At 44.1% G+C, this 17466-nt stretch overlaps 1 protein-coding gene across 1 annotated transcript in view; it reads left to right on the forward strand.

The window, feature by feature from the left end:
- The window catches only part of ETNK1 (ethanolamine kinase 1), a 173908-nt gene that overhangs the window by 12967 nt on the left and 143475 nt on the right, over positions 1-17466 (forward strand). The window contains exon 2 of the mRNA XM_069228571.1: positions 10282-10541. Coding sequence (XP_069084672.1) covers positions 10282-10541 — 260 coding nt within the window. The remainder of the gene's footprint in view (positions 1-10281; positions 10542-17466) is intronic.

The following is a 17466-nucleotide window of genomic DNA, read 5'->3' on the forward strand; positions in this document are numbered from 1 at the left end:
ACTTCTACCTGGAAGTCCACATGACCTGAACTTGACCGCCCTTCTATGAAACCTTGAAAACCTCACCCCCCACCAAGCACGTCACCAGACCCAGCCACGCCACCAGACACCACCTGGACTTGATTTTCACCTCCTTCAACATCACAGACAACAAGCTATCGCTTGATCAGTCCACACTCTCGTCAAAAAAAACCTCACCTTGCCAGCAGTCATCTCTAGCAACATCACCCCCTCACAAGACCTTTACAACAAACTCTTAGAATTTTTCTGTAGCATATGTTCCATATACTGCAACTTCGACCCTCAACAGGACCGCATTTCCCTTCCAATTCCACTTCCCAGCACACAGGAAGAGTGGACCCTTATCTTGTGGCCCGCTTTACCTCACTATGATTGAACCGCCGTCCCTATGAAATCCTTCCACTCTGGAGCCCTGTCACATCCCTGCCCCCACCATGCCTTCACCAGGTACCTAAGTACCTATCGGCGAATCTCTAAATCTATTCCTCAATAACTCCATCAACTCGGTGACCTTCTTGGATGTCTGGAATCATGCCACAGTCATGCCCCTGCTCAAGAAACCTTCCACAGACCCTGCCACATGCCAACTGCTGACTGATTTGATCCCCTCTCCCCACCTTTGTGGCCAAAGCCCTACAGAAGATAACAGTAGACTCCTCACCAACAACCAGCTCCTTAACACGACGCAGTCCAGCTTCAAGCCCAACCACAATACCGACCCAGCACTCTGTGTCGCCTCTGACATCTGCATGACCCTAGACAGAGAAAACACTATGGCCCTCATCCTCCTTGACTTCTCTGGAGTATTTGAAACAATTTCATATCCCATCATCAGCTGCTGCCACAAGATTGGCATCCATGGAGAGGCTCTACTTTAGAACTGTTACTTCTTGACAGCTGGAACACAAGCTGTTAGCCTGGCAACATACTTTTCAGAAGCCCAAAAAAGGTTCATCCCTCAGCTCCACCCTCTACATCGCATACATGACCCCTCTTGCCAGTATCATCCACTCACATGACATCAGCATCCTCTTGCAAACTGATGACATGCAACTCAAACTCTCGCTCTTGAACAAGCTTCCTCCTCCCCTCCCCCAGCACCATAAATCACAAGTCCACTCTCTGCATGGCTGAATTCATCAACTGGATGAATTCCAGCTGTCTTAAGCTCAACACCAACAAGAGAGAAGTAGTGATCTCCGGAAAGAACGTATCACCAAAGCAATGCAACTGGTGGATGAACAGCCATCCTTGGACCCACACCCACCCCCAAGCACCCTCTCCAAGAACCTTGTGATCATTATTGACAACAAACTGGACATGGCTGCACAAGTCGACAGTCACTCCATCCTGCTTCCACCCCCCTGAAGATGCTCAGAAAGATCTTTAAATAACTCCCATGTATCACCAGAAAAATGTCACTCAGGCCCTTGTTAACAGCAAGCTGGAATACAGGAACACCCTCTGTGCTAAAAACACCAAGCAATTCACCAGACTACAAACCATCCAGAATTGGGAAGTATAGTCGCCCTCAACCTCTCACACAGAATGCACATACCACACTTTAGGAAGCTCTACTGGCTCCTGATCTACACATGAGCTAATTTCTGACTTGTAACTAACACATTCAAGGCATTACACAACATAGTCCCACCTACCTCATCAGACTTCCACCAACTACCCAGTTACCTCCGCTCTGCCAGACTCTTAACTGCACACATCTCACAAGTACACAGAAACCAGTGCAGGGACTGGGCTTTCTCCTACATCACCCTTAAACAGGCCTAAAAAATCATAAAAATGTTACTAGACCTGCAGGTCGAGTAGCTTGAACAATCTACTAGACCTAACTGTAATGTACTTGACCCGAAAACGGGTCCAAGTCTTGTGATCCTATGCAAATATTGTATTTTACAGTTGCCTTTTTCTTCACTCTCACTTATGAGTGCTCCTTTAAATATACGAGTTTAGCATTTCTCATATAAAAAAAGTCCTCTTTTGCTTGATAAAATACACTAGACGTTTGCCCCATGTATAATAAATCTAGCCCACATATAGGGTACACCTGATCCATGCATGACTTGCCCCATAGTTTACAAATAGTTATGCCATCAGGGCAGGTGTGTTTCTCATTTTTTTTTTTGTTTGTTTAAAAAAAAAAAACTTTCATAAGTATATTACTAAAGCATGATCTGGTAGCGCATTGTCATTTACAGACATTACATTTCCAAGAAATTTTTAAAAACCTTCCCACTAATTTGCAGCTTTACTTCCAAAACTATGGGCCTCATTATGTCCCTGGCGGTAGAGAACCGCCAGGGCCAACGGGGGCGGGAGCACCGCCGACAGGCCGGCGGTGCTCCCTTGGGCATTCTGACCGCGGCGCTTTGGCCGCGGTCAGAACGGGAAAACCGGCGGTCTCCCGCCGGTTTTCCACTGCCCCTAAGAATCCTCCAAGGCGGCGCAGCTCGCTGCGCCGCCGAGGGGATTCTGACAATCCTTACCGCCATCCTGTTCCTGGCGGCTCGCCCGCCAGGAACAGGATGGCGGTAAGGATTGTCGTGGGGCGTCTGGGGGCCCCTGCAGTGCCCATGCCAATGGCATGGGCACTGCAGGGGCCCCCGTAAGAGGGCCCCGCTAGTATTTCACTGTCTGCGTAGCAGACAGTGAAATACGCGACGGGTGCAGTAGCACCCGTCGCACCTTCCCACTCCGCCGGCTCGATTACGAGCCGGCATCCTCGTGGGAAGGGAGTTTTTCCCTGGGCTGGTGGGCGGTCTTTTGGAGACCGCCCGCCAGCCCAGGGAAAAACTCATAATACCCTCCCCGGTCTTCTGACCGCGGAGCGGTATTATGGAGGGCGGCATCCTGTAATGAGGCCCTATATAGTGTATTAACAATAATCTGTGAAAATTAGGTTTCAGAACAAATATTTAACATTGGCACATCACCAAGTAAAGTGTTCTGACTTTTTTTTTTTTTTCATCCTATTAAAATATTTTTTTCATCACACAAGTACAAAAAATTGTCTCTTCCACCTACTGAAATATATTTTGAAATGTTTAAGTTGACTTGGTTATATAAATGTTGTGTGTTTAAGATTTGGGTATCAGGTCTTTCCTTTCATTTCACACAGGTCAGATTTGTGTTCCATCCATACTTACCAGATTGTCTGCATATAGTAGAGAGTCTGTATATTGTCCTCCCATTTTTGGACACCCGGACTCTCAACAAGATTACAGGTAACTCTATTAAATAAAGGGGGAATAAGGTAGTGGCCAATACGCAGCCGTGTCATAGCCCATTGATAATAGATACTTGTTTGATCAACAGTCCTAGATTTAATTACATTCTTGCCCAGTTCCCCTATGCGCTTCCTTCAGGATATCTATTATCCCTACTGGGATTTTTATGTTAGTAGATGTTCCCACAGTATCTCACGATTTACCAGATCAAAAGATGTCTTAAAAGCAACAGAATAGATTACCCACCATCTCTATTGACTGGCTATCAAACTTAGACTAAAGCAATGGTATATAGTTGAATGACTTTTCTTAAAACCTCTTTGCTCCACTAAATCATTCATTACTATTGATTCATCCAGATGGGGGAAGTAGGAGTTTTGAGAACACTTATCAACCCCCATCTGTAAGGCTAATGAGTCTATAACTCAAGTCACGTGGAATGCCCTTCTTAAAAGTGGGTTTTATTATTGCCCCATTCCAACTTTCAGTCATAAGACAAGTGGTCACCACTACTTTAAACACTTGACAAAAAAGTGATGCCAACCAGTCACTATTTACCTTAATAATCACTGAAGGCAAAGCATCCTGACATGCTCCTCTGCTGAGTCTTAATGACACAATTACCTCGTTGATCTTCATGGCTGAGATACTTTTCAGAAAGCCCTGTTCATATCTATACTCAATTTTGAGTTGATCTCTGTATCCCTTATTGTATCTCTGGTATCATGCTGTTTAACCTTTTCTTTTCAACTCCTATGCCATCTTGCACAAAGTTCCCAAAGTTCCTGGGATCTTTAAATCGAATCACCTTTATCATATTTTCCCATTTTCCCTTATAAAATGTCCTTGTTTTTGATTGATTAGTCAACTATAGTTCTATTTTACCCTATTTAATTATTCCTTGTAATTTCCAGCTGCAAGCAGTTTCTTCCCAGATCTCATTCTTCTAAGTTGACCCATTAACTTCTGACAGTGTAAAACCATCTTAGTTCACCCTTTCCTTTTCTGGCTTGATTGTAGTTTGAACATATATTTTACATTCTTGTATTCTACCTTCTTAAAATAATTTGAAATTTTTGTGGAAGCTACCCTCCCAAAGTCAAACCATATTTGTAATTGTGAAAGAACGTCAATTTGCTGCTCTCCAACGCAAACTATACCTTTTCTGGAACATTAAACCCAAAGTGTAAATGAAAATCTTATACCCTCCCTTATTCCTAAGGGAAGATCCACATTTAAAAGGAAGTGATCTTTGCCACTCTCTTGCAGTATGCTAAATCATGAAACAAAATCAAAGTGCTTTATAGGAATATACACATAATCAGTGGTGCATTCTTTTTTGCCGAATTTGAATGTTCTGTTTGCAGGGCTATCTGTATTAAGCATGTAAATCACAAATTATCTAATATCTCCTTAAAGATTTTTGTCATTATCTGATGATAAAAAGCTGCTTGAGGAATGCCATATTTAGGTGGCATATCCCCATCTTTCTTCCTTTCTTCCTCTTTAGGGTACAATGTAGCATTGGAGCCACCCATAAGCATAAGCAAACTTTACGGAGCTTGAATTAATAAATTACACAGATCCTGTTCTTGTCTAAACAACTGGGTATCATTGTCCCCTGAAAACAGACATTGGCCAGCACAACAGACTCTAGTTGTCAAACTTTGGAAACAATTTCACCCCACCAATTTGAATCAAAACGTTTGGCTTCTTATACTTGCCCAAACTAATTTGCAGAGGCTGCAGTACATATATGTACAAATTTATTTATTCATTTAATAATTTTGGGGGGAATTTTGATGATTCCCCACACAGCCATGTTTCTTGAAAACATATTGCATCATATCCTTGTTTCAATTTTCTCCAATTCCTAAGGTTCATTAACCGATTTAAAAAAAAAAAAAAAACCCTGACCATCCCAGCATAAAACCCTTGAATAGTGCAGAGTACTTCATTTCACATTGATATCACTTAGCATAGTATTGATGACAGCCACAATACTGATGTTGCTAAAGTGTTTACTTGTGGTAATGCATTGATCTTGTGACATTTGAGCTTTAACTGTGGGACGCCCCTTTCCCATCATCCACTTGTCTTTAGTTTCATCTTCCAGGTCCTGCATCCCAGGATGCAAACGTTTGTTCTGTTGTAAGGGCTGCGTGATTTCTTAAAAATGTGCTATTTCAAAACTTTTCTATCTTTTTTTATTCCCAACTATGCTTATACCATTTTAATCAGTTCCTGTTCTGCTTTCAGCACCAGTCATTTGATCAAAGGAGAAAATAAACTGATCTTGGTCACCTCCTTCCCCTGCCAATCATGTACAAACCCTACTTGTTTCAAGTCATTTGACTTGATTAAATTAAGGGTCCCACAGTTTTCAATTACTTTAAAAGTCTTCCTCTATAGATCTTATCGTTTTTCACCCACTCTACTAATATCAACACAGTGGTATTAATTGTATTTTTCCCCAATATTCCTGTTCACTCTTTCCTTATGACTTCATCCAAATTAACACCGTTTGGATTTAGCCATATTTGGGTACTTTATATAATCCTTCTTTCAGTTTTGGGGCCCCCAACCACTTTCTTTTTCCTCATTTGAGATTTCTTGCCTTAGTGCGCTTGGGAGAACTTCTCTTGCATCTTCTTCATATCTACAATTATTTTTGCCATGATATCTCCTTCGTTAGGTAGCCCTTCTTTTATCTTTTATTTATGCTGCTATTTCTTTCCTTACCTTGGAAATATACAGTTTTTATTGTGGGGGTCTTCCCTCCTTGCATATTTTCTTAACTAACTGGGCTACTACCACTTATTGTAATTGTTTTATTATAATAAGACCACTCATAATGGCATCTTATTAACAGGTTTATAAGAAATAGAAACAGCTCCATGTTCCTGGTCTCTGCTTCCGCCATGCGATCATTAACACTTGTTACCTTCACTTTTCCGCTGGGTGTTAACTCAAGCGGCCTTACTAGAGAAGGCATGCATTTATTTATTTCCTTTAATTCACAAGCACTGGTATTTAACGACCTGGTTTGTGATTTTATTTAATCATAGTTACAAATCCTGATTTGAAATACTCCATAAAGAGGTTTTGTGTTTTTTTTTTTTTTTTTTTTTTTTTTTTTTTTTTTGCATTAAAAGTAGCATATCTAGCATAGAAGGCGACATTGTTGCTGTAGCATTTAAAGAGGCGAGATCTTTCAAGCCATCACCCTTTTCTTCCATTTTTCTTTAGTTCCTTCTTTTTCATGTTACCCAATGCAGGTGTCGCAAAATTAGTGTCTTCAGCTTTTAGCACTAAGATTTAAGGCTTCCGTTTGGAACTGAGGTGATGACAAAAGCTGTTGTTCTGGGAAATGCATCTCAACATCGAGATGTGCTAAATATGTAGGCAACCTTACAAAGAAGTCTCCAGAGTGATTCATCTCTGAATTCGGAGGTTGGTTCAAACTAGTGTCCCTTTCTAGCTGCGCAATCCCCCCCCCATCACTTATTCCTAGAATAAGCTGTCCTATTATTTCTTCACCTTCTAATCCTTTTTTAGGTCGAAGGCTGCTTTGTTAAAGACATCTTGGAAGACGTTCAGAAAGCTGACCCAACAATTAATTCCGCCTGTTGCTTACCATTGGCTTTGTGGGTGTGACTAACATTTTCTGCCTTTCTATATGCTGGCGTAATTTGTTTTGGGCTGATCGACTTGCGTTCGTCCCTCCTGTTGACCACATCTTGTTTACTGTATTCTTCCACGAACTCTCTTGCTGTAAACAGACCTTCAGATCTTGTTATCTTGTCATTTTTGCTGTCCATTCAAAGACCGAGGACAAATGTCAGGCTCTGTCTCCTAAGGGAGATTAGTGTTTGATTTTATTTTTATTTTTCTCGGACTTCAGAGTGAGAGTATTTATATGCCGATCCTGCTGATTTTCCATGTCAGAGGAGCGGGTGTGAAATGTTTTTTTACTAGCATGAAGCAAAAAAAATGAACTGTGCTGATGTTTCAGAATATAGCAGAATTAGTACAAATTAAATGTTTATTTTTTTTTTTGTAACTTGGAAGTGTGGTGGAAACAAATATTTGAATATGATCAAAACACATCAATACACCAGCTGATGACATTTGTGAACATTATTGTTCGTGTGCAGGAAAACTGTATTGCGGTGAAAATACTCCACACTACACAACTCCACTCTGTGCCATGCCATTCCATTCTGCGACACTCCACTCTACAATATATCAGTCCGTTCTGCGCTCCTCCACTTTTAGATACTCTACAACAGCTCCACGCCATTCCAATCTGCGCCCAACCACTCTGTGCCACCACACCCCATTCTGCACCACTCCAGTCCACTGTACGACATGCCACTCCACTCTATGCCTTTCCATTCTAGGACACTCTGCGACACATGACTCTACTCCGTGCCACTCAAGACTGTCACTCACTCCATACCACTTACCCCACTCAAGTCGACCCACTCTACTCCAGTCTACCCCACTCCAATCTCTCCCACTCCACTAAAATGTACTCCAGTCTACCCCATCCCACTTAACTAAGATCTACCCCAATGTACTCCACTCCACCCAATCTACCCCACTCCGATCTACACCTTTTCACTCCAGTCTACCCAACCCCAATTTACTCGCTCCACCCAAGTTTACCGCCACAGTAGTCTACCCACTCTATCCTACTCCACTCTACCCCAATTCTCTCCAATATACCCCACTCAATCTAACCCAATCAACCCCAAACCACTCCACTCTACCCCACACCAATCTTCTCCAACCAACCCCTGTGTGCCACACTCCACTCCAGTCTACCCCAATGCCATGTACCCCAATCAAACACACTTCATTCCAATCTACCCAACTCCACTTCAATCTACCCCAGTTCAGTTTAACCCACTCTATTCCAATTTACCCCACTTACTCAAAACCACATCGGAATCAATCCAACTCCCCTCCAAACTACCCCACGCCACTCCATCCTACTCCACTCCACCACAGTCTACCTCACTCCAATCTACCCCACTTCAGTCTACCATAGTCTTCCCCACTCCAATCTACCATACTCCAATCCACCAAATCTACCCCACTCTACTTCACTCCAATCAAACCCACTCCACCTCCCTCCAATCGACCCCACTTCAATCCATTGTACCCCACTCAATTGACCCCCTTATCTACTCCACTGCAAACAAATCTACCCCATCTACTCCACTTTATCCCACTGTACCCCATTCCAATCTAACCCACTTTAATCCACCCAGTCTACCCCACTCTACCCTACTACATTCCACTCTAATCTGCCCCACTCAACTCTTCTGCATTCTCACTGCACTTCAGCCTATTTCAGTATAATCCACCGCACTCCAAACTAACTCACTCCACCCCAATCTACCCTACTCTCCCCCAATCCAGTTTACCCCACTATATCCCAATTCAATCTTCAACACTCCAGACCACTAACTTTGAGCCATGCTGACCAGTAACCACACTGGTATAAATAATGACTAACACACATTGCCAAAGCCAATACCTCCCACCTAGGCGAGTCCTATTGACTTTGCCACAACTTGTTTGGTTTTAAAATGCCTACCCACAAAGTTGTTTTTTAATTTTATTTTTAATTTCTTTTTATTGAGGAGGCAATGGGAACAACTGAAGTGGACCTGTTATCCATAGGAGGGTCTTCTGTCATTTGACACACTCCTATCAACCTCCGATAAGCGTTCACTTATTTTCTTCAGTTTGCACATTTTCTTTTCTTTAATGACTTATGGGCTTATTGATTTTCTTTCTAGCACAAGGCATCTACCCTACCCATCTCTCCTGCTTCCCAAGATTGCTTGCTCCTTAATGTTCATATTTTCCTCCAGCACCCCGGAAAACAAATTGTTACCCAGACCAGCTTTGACACCTGGTTCGCTCCACCACTTTTACCAACACACCCACCTGGAGACACCTCCTGGGTAGGGCGGCTGGGAGCTAAGAGCTGTGAGCCCGTTTGTAGCCGTTTACCCCCTCACAAGAATTATGGGTACTAACCCAACTGACTGGTTGAGCTAAGGTCCTTCCAAGTCCTCCAGGAATGCCCCAAGGCTCTTCAAAAGTGCTCCAAAATGACAGCGTGGTCTCGGGCAAGGTGACAGGCAAACAATCACAAAAAAACACTCCAAAGCTTTCCGTATGGAGTGGAAGCAAAGCGGTGCACGGCAGCGTCGGTAAAGTATATAGCTTAACATACAGATCCTTTATTGAAGGTAAGTGAGTAGACAAAAGCCAATACTCAAAAGCTTTTCCTCAAGATTGTAAGATCAGCTGTGTATCTACAGGGAAAGGATTCACCACTCTTGCAGGAACTGTGATCGCTAATAAGAGGTCGTCACTTTCTATAGATGCATGTCCCAGAGTAAATAACTTCCCTTCTGTAGTAGGCCTCAAATCAGTAAGTCTCACCAAAGCTTGTGCAGATATGTAAAGCGTTTGATCAAGACAAATCAACCATCTGGAAAGAATAAAGGGAGAGAACAATGAGAATAGACTGCCACGATTTGTAGCGGTAGTGGGAAAGGCAAAAGGGCATAGTATGTAGCAAAGGTGCATGTTGTGCACAAAGTGCAAAATGGAAATACATTTTGTTCAAAATGTCTGAGCATTTTTTCGGGATGCAGACAAAATAAGAGGGCGGTCTTTGGTAGGTCGAGTCTGGCCATTTACCAGTGAGCCCCATTTAGTTTTTTACAACTGGGCCTTGATTTTATCTATTACTGACCATTCTGCTGAGCCTGACACACACATATATATATATATATATATATAGCTTTAAAAGACAACTAACAAAGTGGGTGTAAGAGGAGATTTCCACATGGATTACAGGCCATAGAGAGTAATTGCATTGTGGTCTTAGAAAAATGTCCATTTCCGTGTACATGTATAAAATGAAGGTAAAGTGTGTTTTTTGTTATTTGTTATTTTTTATTTTTAACTTCCTTTTCACCTGTAGGTTTTCACAGACGGGATTACCAATAAACTCATTGGCTGCTACATTGGAGAAGCTATGGATGATGTTGTCTTGGTGAGAATTTATGGAAATAAGACTGAACTTTTAATAGATCGAGACGAGGAATTAAAGAGTTTTCGAGTACTTCAGGCTCATGGTTGTGCACCACAGCTATATTGTACCTTTAATAATGGGTTATGCTATAAGTTCATGCAAGGGGAAGCTTTGAATCCGGAGCATGTCTGCAACCCAACGATTTTCAGGTATGTATGTTTAAAGTTGTTTATGACCCATTCATGCTAAGAGAATCCATTCTCTTGTAAGCAACAGTCTGAAAAGGAGAGGTAGACATTTTGATGAATTTTGTAACAATTGCAATATTTTCTATACAGTTGTGTATTGTAAAATACTTCACCAATTGAAGGGACTGTGGAGATGATGTAGGAGGAACAGAAGCATTTATTTGTATTTCACAAATGTTTCCTTTCACTATAATGTAGCAACAGAATCTTATTCTTTGCTCTGTACATCACTCTTTAAAAATGCGAAAGCTTAATCTGAACTACTTTTGTAATTAATTAGATAGTATGGTGATTCTTGGCGTGTTGCGCTCCGGGAGCACATTTATTTTTTGGAAGCAATATGGGATTTAATTGGTTTGAGCTTATCATATTGTCATTTTCACATAATTCCAAATTAACTTGTTTCAGTATTTATTAGCCTGAAACATGGTATAAACGTTAGGCCTGAAGTTTTGATTGTCTCCACTGTAGACCGTTTTAGCGGTTAGTTGGCAGACCTGCTGCAGGCTTTTACTTTCCAATGCATTACATGCACTTCAAGTGGGCTTTGTGTCAGCCTGTTGGTTAGAGATGTATGGCTTTATTATCTCCATTGTCTGTTCTTCGTTTGATTAAATTCCTCCCTATTCTTGTCTTTATCCTGGCCAGTAGCATTTTTCTTATCGGTGTTCCGAGTGGTTGTATCCTTTAACTGTTAACATTGCTTACACGTAGAGAAATACGCTCTTCATTTTCTTTTTGCGTTCCTTGGGGTACCTGTGTCTTTTTGCTCTCACCCCCTGAGCTGCAACGCTCCTCACATCCCATAGTTTCTCCATTGCTTCTCCCCACTCGTATTGAGCATCTATCCGTGGCCCGTTTCTCTCATCGGCTCACAATCCCCACCCATTCTAATCTTCCTTCGATTCACCAGCACTTGGAGCGTGCGACCAAGGAAAGAGAAAGTCCAGATACCGCCTGCTAAACGAGAACTCACGGCAGCCTCTACTTAATAAAATAATTTTTTTTTAAAAAACAGCTTTTTGTTCTAATAACTTCGAGACTTCAGAGCCCAGTTCCTGCTCTTGGTACTGCAGGTTTTGTGCAGACCCGTCAGCGCCACAGTGTCCCTGCTGCTTGAGCTTTGGCTTCATCAAACTATTTTTTTGCTGCTCTTCAAGAAGCCGAGGCATTCCGGCCAAGATTCTATGGCTTCAGTTTATATTTCTGGAGCCAGCTACTGAGGTAACTTGACCTCAGGGCATTTACACAAAGTCAGTATTTATCATGCATGGGCAGACTAATTTGTTTTCAGTGCTTATGTGCAGAGTGGCACTTACCTCTGGGTGTCTCCAGTCACTTTGGAAATTGGCTGTTATATGGGTGTAGTCACAGATTCCAGGTACCATATCATGTACAAAAATCTTATTTATCTGCTTACAGTGTTTTCCAGGTACCATATGATGTATACAAATCTTATTCTATCAGGCAATTCGCTGATTTATTTTTTCAGTGCGTTTGAGCCCAATCAATCCCAGAAATAATAAGCATTGGAAAAACAAGTAGGTCTGCCTGTGGCAAGCAGGTCAATGACTAATTTTTTAAAAGCTGTATATTGTGGGGTGTGGCCTGGACACCATAAATGGCTGATGCACAGAGCTTGATCACCAGCTGATTAAGTAATGCACCGCCACCAATTTTTCACTCCCTGCCCGCAAGCAATAGATCCAGGCAGCAGAAGGTGAGGTACAGCTGTGGGGAGGACACAACAGTGGCACAATCCGGCCTGATAATAGTCTGCTGACGGTGGTGGCCAAGATTCAAGATGATTGCCCAGGCTCCAAGATGATTGCCCACCCTGGAGGATAGAGATGAGTGCAGCCACTGTGCGAGTATCCGCAGAGGAGGTGGCTGGATCTCCTGCTGTGGTGTTGGGGGACACATTCTTTCCCACCCATTGCTATTTCTGCACCAGGGTCCCATGTACTGACGCAGCACAGTATATATTTGCCTGCAGGCCAAGACCAGGAATATAAGCAATAATTAACACCAGTCACAGCTGCCTAGCAGCTGGAGCAACTGCCTTGAACAGCTCAGGGAGGACTCAATTGCAGATGTGCTCCTGCTCCCCCTCTACCCCTATCTTAGAGCTCCTTATGGATGTGCTGAGAGATAGTTCTGTGATCGTAAGAAAATGAGACTGGCACCAGTTCGGCACCTCGCACGTCAAGGTAGTATGCAGTAAGCCTTCCAAACACACGCAAGCCAGCAAAATGGACAAGTATGCTTTCCACAGCAGGATGGCGATGGAGTGGGTAGATCTGTAGCTGGCTCTAGAATACACAAGATGGGAGGAACAAGACTCTTCCTTGAGGGAGCTACTGCTTGCCATCCACGACACTTACTCAGCTCTAGAACACAAGATCAACACAGTGGTGGACATTAATCCCAAGACATGAGGAAGATGTCAGAATGGGTCCATACTGCAGAAGTTACAATGACAAAACATCAAGCAAAAGTGTGTCTACACACTGGGACCAAAGAAGTAGAAGTATGGTCCACACGAGACAATGTATGCCTGGTTGGTGTACCAGAAAATGCAGAGAGCACAGATGCGAAGCGCTTCATGGAAAATGTTGTGCTTCGCCCAACTAAATCAAGCTATCTGCCCCACCCTGCTATGTTGTCAAATGAGCATACAGGGTACCTAGGACACTACAGGAACCTGGGGGCCAGACCAACACCATATCCTCCACTTTAGAGACCATGATGTGCTCCTTAGATAGGCCTGCCAACAGGGTCCTCTACATTTTGAGAATCACCCTAAAATGATCTTCTCTTACTACACTTAAGTGGTTTAAGCTTGACACAGATCCTTTGATAAGGTGATGGCTCAAGTCCAGAAAAGGGATCTGCAATATATGATGATCTTCCGGGTGTGTTTGAAAAATCTGGCTGAAGGGCGTTTCTGGTTTTTCAATCTCCTAAGGAGATTTGGGAGTGGCTCGAGGATTGGAGGACAGTAGATGGCGAGGAAGGGGGACACATCACTGTAGGGGGCAAGTGTTGAGGGACCGCTAGATGAATATGTGACGGCAACACCTTCAGATACAGGAGGGACAGAGAAGTTGGGCTGCCTCCACCTTGATAAGTCATCGGAATTTATGGTATTGATGAAGTGCGATTTGAGGCACGGAATGACCGAAGACAAAGCATCCATACTATTTGAGCCATACCCCTTTCCTCGGGTGACAGAAGAAGAAATGAGCTGGGGCACAAGTTGAAAAGCGAAGTAGTATTGAAATTTCTATACAGGCACAATCGCAACATTGTCTTTGTGCAAGAGACCCACTTGGATTGCAATGACTTATAAGGATTTATGAAACAGAATCCTGATGACCTTGTAGTGAACCAAGTGTGTGCCAGTACGTTATAACAGGTCACTCAAACATGGACGAACCCAGGTACTGCTTCGCTGCGGTGAGCAGTGTATGGAGTGAATGACCGTGCCTTCTTGATAGCTTCGACCAGGGTACAGTTGCTGATGCTGAGGAAGCTGGGGAAGTGGTCTGATTCACCTCCCGGACATGCTTGCTCTGAGGGGAGGGAAGGAGGGAGACTTCAATTTCACTATGCAGTGGGGAGTGGGACAGGATTATTAGGGGACAGTAGGTGACAGCAGGGGACACACACCTACATGCTTTCACCTAGGCTATTGGTTTGGTAGGTCTATGGAGAGCTGAAAATTCCAAGGGGGGGCAATACTTATACACGTCTGATATGGTGGGTTATATTTCAAGGCTTGATCAAGTTTTCATGCCCAGGGGAGGGGGTGTGTGTTCAGTGACCTAAGCTTCCTGGTGTAGGTCATCTCTGACCACGCCCTACTACTTATGCCCTTAGTGGTCCTGAATCACCTGTTCTACTCTGTATTGTGGCCGGATCCCTTGGGAATTAACTGATTGACAGACTAAAAAGTTCCTGGATGAAGCAATGGAACACTTTTAAGGAAAACATTACATCGGTCTACTTGAGTGTTGGTATTAAATCGCAAGGGGTTAGAAAATATCCGATTACACATGTCACTGGGGAAAAAGAGGGAGCAGATCACCACAACTATGACCGCACTGGAGGACAGCCTCTTTCAGTTGTCGGTTGAAGGGGAGTGAGATGGAGAAAGTGCCACACCCAAGCCCTGACTTGATTAACAAAATTGCACTTGCAAGGGATGAATATAGGAACGGCAAGCACAGGCACATTACTGAGACCAATAATATGCACTTCAACGTTTGGAACAAAGGAGGCAAACTACTAGCATGGTTGGCACATGGGGAAGAGGGTCCATTGCTGTATACCCCACATAGAGAACGAGGAAGGCAACATTGTGGGGGTATGGCCGAGGTCTTTGCAGCCTATCTGGGGAGGCTATGCAGCTCTAGGTTGGGGACGTAGTGGTAGGATTCTGTTCCCGATATCCTGACCCCTCTACTTGACAAGGGGTCAGGATTGTGTTGATGGAGAAAGTAAAATTGATGCGATTCCTGATCACCCGTGGCAGCCCCCAGTGAGCTGGGAATGTCTCTAACGTTGGACCAAGAGGAGGTTGTGTACCTAGGAGGTCATATAACGCTTGATCTGGTGGACTTCCAGAGGTGGAATTGGGAAGGTTCTTGAGGAATATAAACCTGATGTGGGGGCATTGATTGAAGCTTCATCTCTAAGTACTAGATAGATCAGCCCTCTACAAAATGTCCACCTTGCCCAGGTTCTGAATATGCTGCAAGCTGTCCTATACAAAGTTATGGAGGCATTCTTCCAAGCAGTAGATGCAGTGCTTACATTATTATTTTGGGGTAGGTTGTCTCGTATTACTATGTTGATGCTTACAGAAACCGATACCGAAGGGGTGTATGCCTATATTTTTGGGAAACAAAATTACTGGTCTTAAATGAATAGGCTTTTGAGTCTTAGCAGGAACCTGAGCTACAGACGGACAGATACCACATGGGCTTAAGGAATTGTTATCCATGCCACCTTCACAGCAGCAGCCGGTACACTGGGCACCGAGTCCCGCAGACATGGTGGTTCAAATCTTGAAGAAAGCTACATGGAGGTTGGAATGTTAAGGAAAGGTGACACTTGAAATGGCCTAGTGTGAGTCGGATTTGCTGGCACGTTTGCAAAAGTTAGAGGGATGGAGACAATGTATCATGCTATGAACATCAAAACTGGGAAACCTATGCAAAACCTAGGGGCTTTACTCCTGAGGAGCTGCAGAAACGATGCAGATTGGTGGAATGCTATAGATGTATACAAGTGAAACATGTCCTGGTACAGAAAAAGGCTGCAGTAAGCGGCAGACAAAACTTCAATGGAATATAGACTTTTGGCAGCCCTACTACACTGACACTGTGTCCCAGATCTACAGAACATTATTGAACAATAGCCAATCCTCTCTATTCTTATTAAAAGAAAAATGGAAAAGGAGTCTCGGAATTCTGTCTGAGGATGATGGGGGGGGTATGCAGACACCCAAGGCAGTTGGCCATCAGGGCTGGGTTGTGACTTGTGCAGCATAGGTCCTTGAACATATTTCACAAGGACCAGACTCTGCCGCATGGGGAAAAGAGACACTGCTCTGGCCGCCACTCGTTTGGCGCTGTCCTGAAGGGCATCAGGCTAAGAGCAGTGACATGGAGATTCCATGAGTCTGGGGATCTGGCACAGACCCCTGAGGAACCTCTCAGGTAGTGGCAACCACTGGTCAAGTGCAGAGCCAGCGAAGATCTTGCCACACTCCTGGCTCCAAAATGACACCCACCTCCTGCGAACTCCGAACACAGACTGGTAAGAAATAGCCTGCAAAGGTGATTGCGGCCCCTCCTGCCCCCCCTCCCACAGGCATGACCTGGGAGTGATTAGTCGACGACTGAAGGGCTCTGGGTTGACCCTCTACCTGCCAGTGCAGGGAAGGACTGGCCTTTGCTGGATGACTGGGACTGTGAGCGCCCCTGTGGTCCCTTGGAATAGGAGGTGCCTGTACTCCGCCTCTGAGGGGTGGCATCACGTTGCAGGACATATCCAGATGGCGTCAGGGCTGGCCCAGCACTTTGGGGGTGGGGATAAGGCCTTTGACAAAACTTCAACCATTTGACTGCTCCCATTTCAAAGGGCATGTCCTGCTGCAAAACGCTCCCCTAGACTATGACGCATGCAGTAGGTGGAGATGACTGACCACCTGCTAGAGACACCTGAAGTATGGGCCGTACACAGGCAGCGAGGGTTATCATGGTGATGGATCATATGAACATGGACACTACACACCCACAGCAGAGAGGTATGCTGGATGACCTAACAACACCTTAAGAAAGGGGATGAGCATAAATGGTGACCGACAACCTTGACCAGATCCTGAATGCCGCAACACCTTCAGAGACAGCCTGGAATTCAAAATTGATCTGGTCTTTCTGGACATTGGCACCTTGCAAGATGACATTCACAAGCTTACAGATACATTCTAGCGCAATGAGGCATCCCTGAAAATAACAGACCCGCAAGTGGGCAAACTTCAGGCACATGTGACAGAATTAGCTAAAGCTGTAGAGGGCTGAAACCGCCTAACAATATCGGAGTGGTAGGACCGCCTGAACGAGTGAAGGAAACAGCACGTTCCCTCAACTGGCCGACTAAGGGGGGGGTCACTCCATGGGGTCTGTCTCATTCTTTGCCCTAGCAAGAGTGCATAAAGTGTTAGCACCCACTCGTCCCACCCCGGAGCACAGCCCGGTCCTTTGGTGAGATTGCTACATTACTGACACTTGGACTGTCCATCGAACTAGGACGGGGAGGTTGCCGCCATAGTGACTACCTCCCCGCCAGGCCCAATAAGTGTTTCTCACTAGGTTTC

Source organism: Pleurodeles waltl, chromosome 4_1, assembly GCF_031143425.1.
Source record: "Pleurodeles waltl isolate 20211129_DDA chromosome 4_1, aPleWal1.hap1.20221129, whole genome shotgun sequence".
NCBI classification, from domain to species: Eukaryota; Metazoa; Chordata; class Amphibia; order Caudata; family Salamandridae; genus Pleurodeles; species Pleurodeles waltl.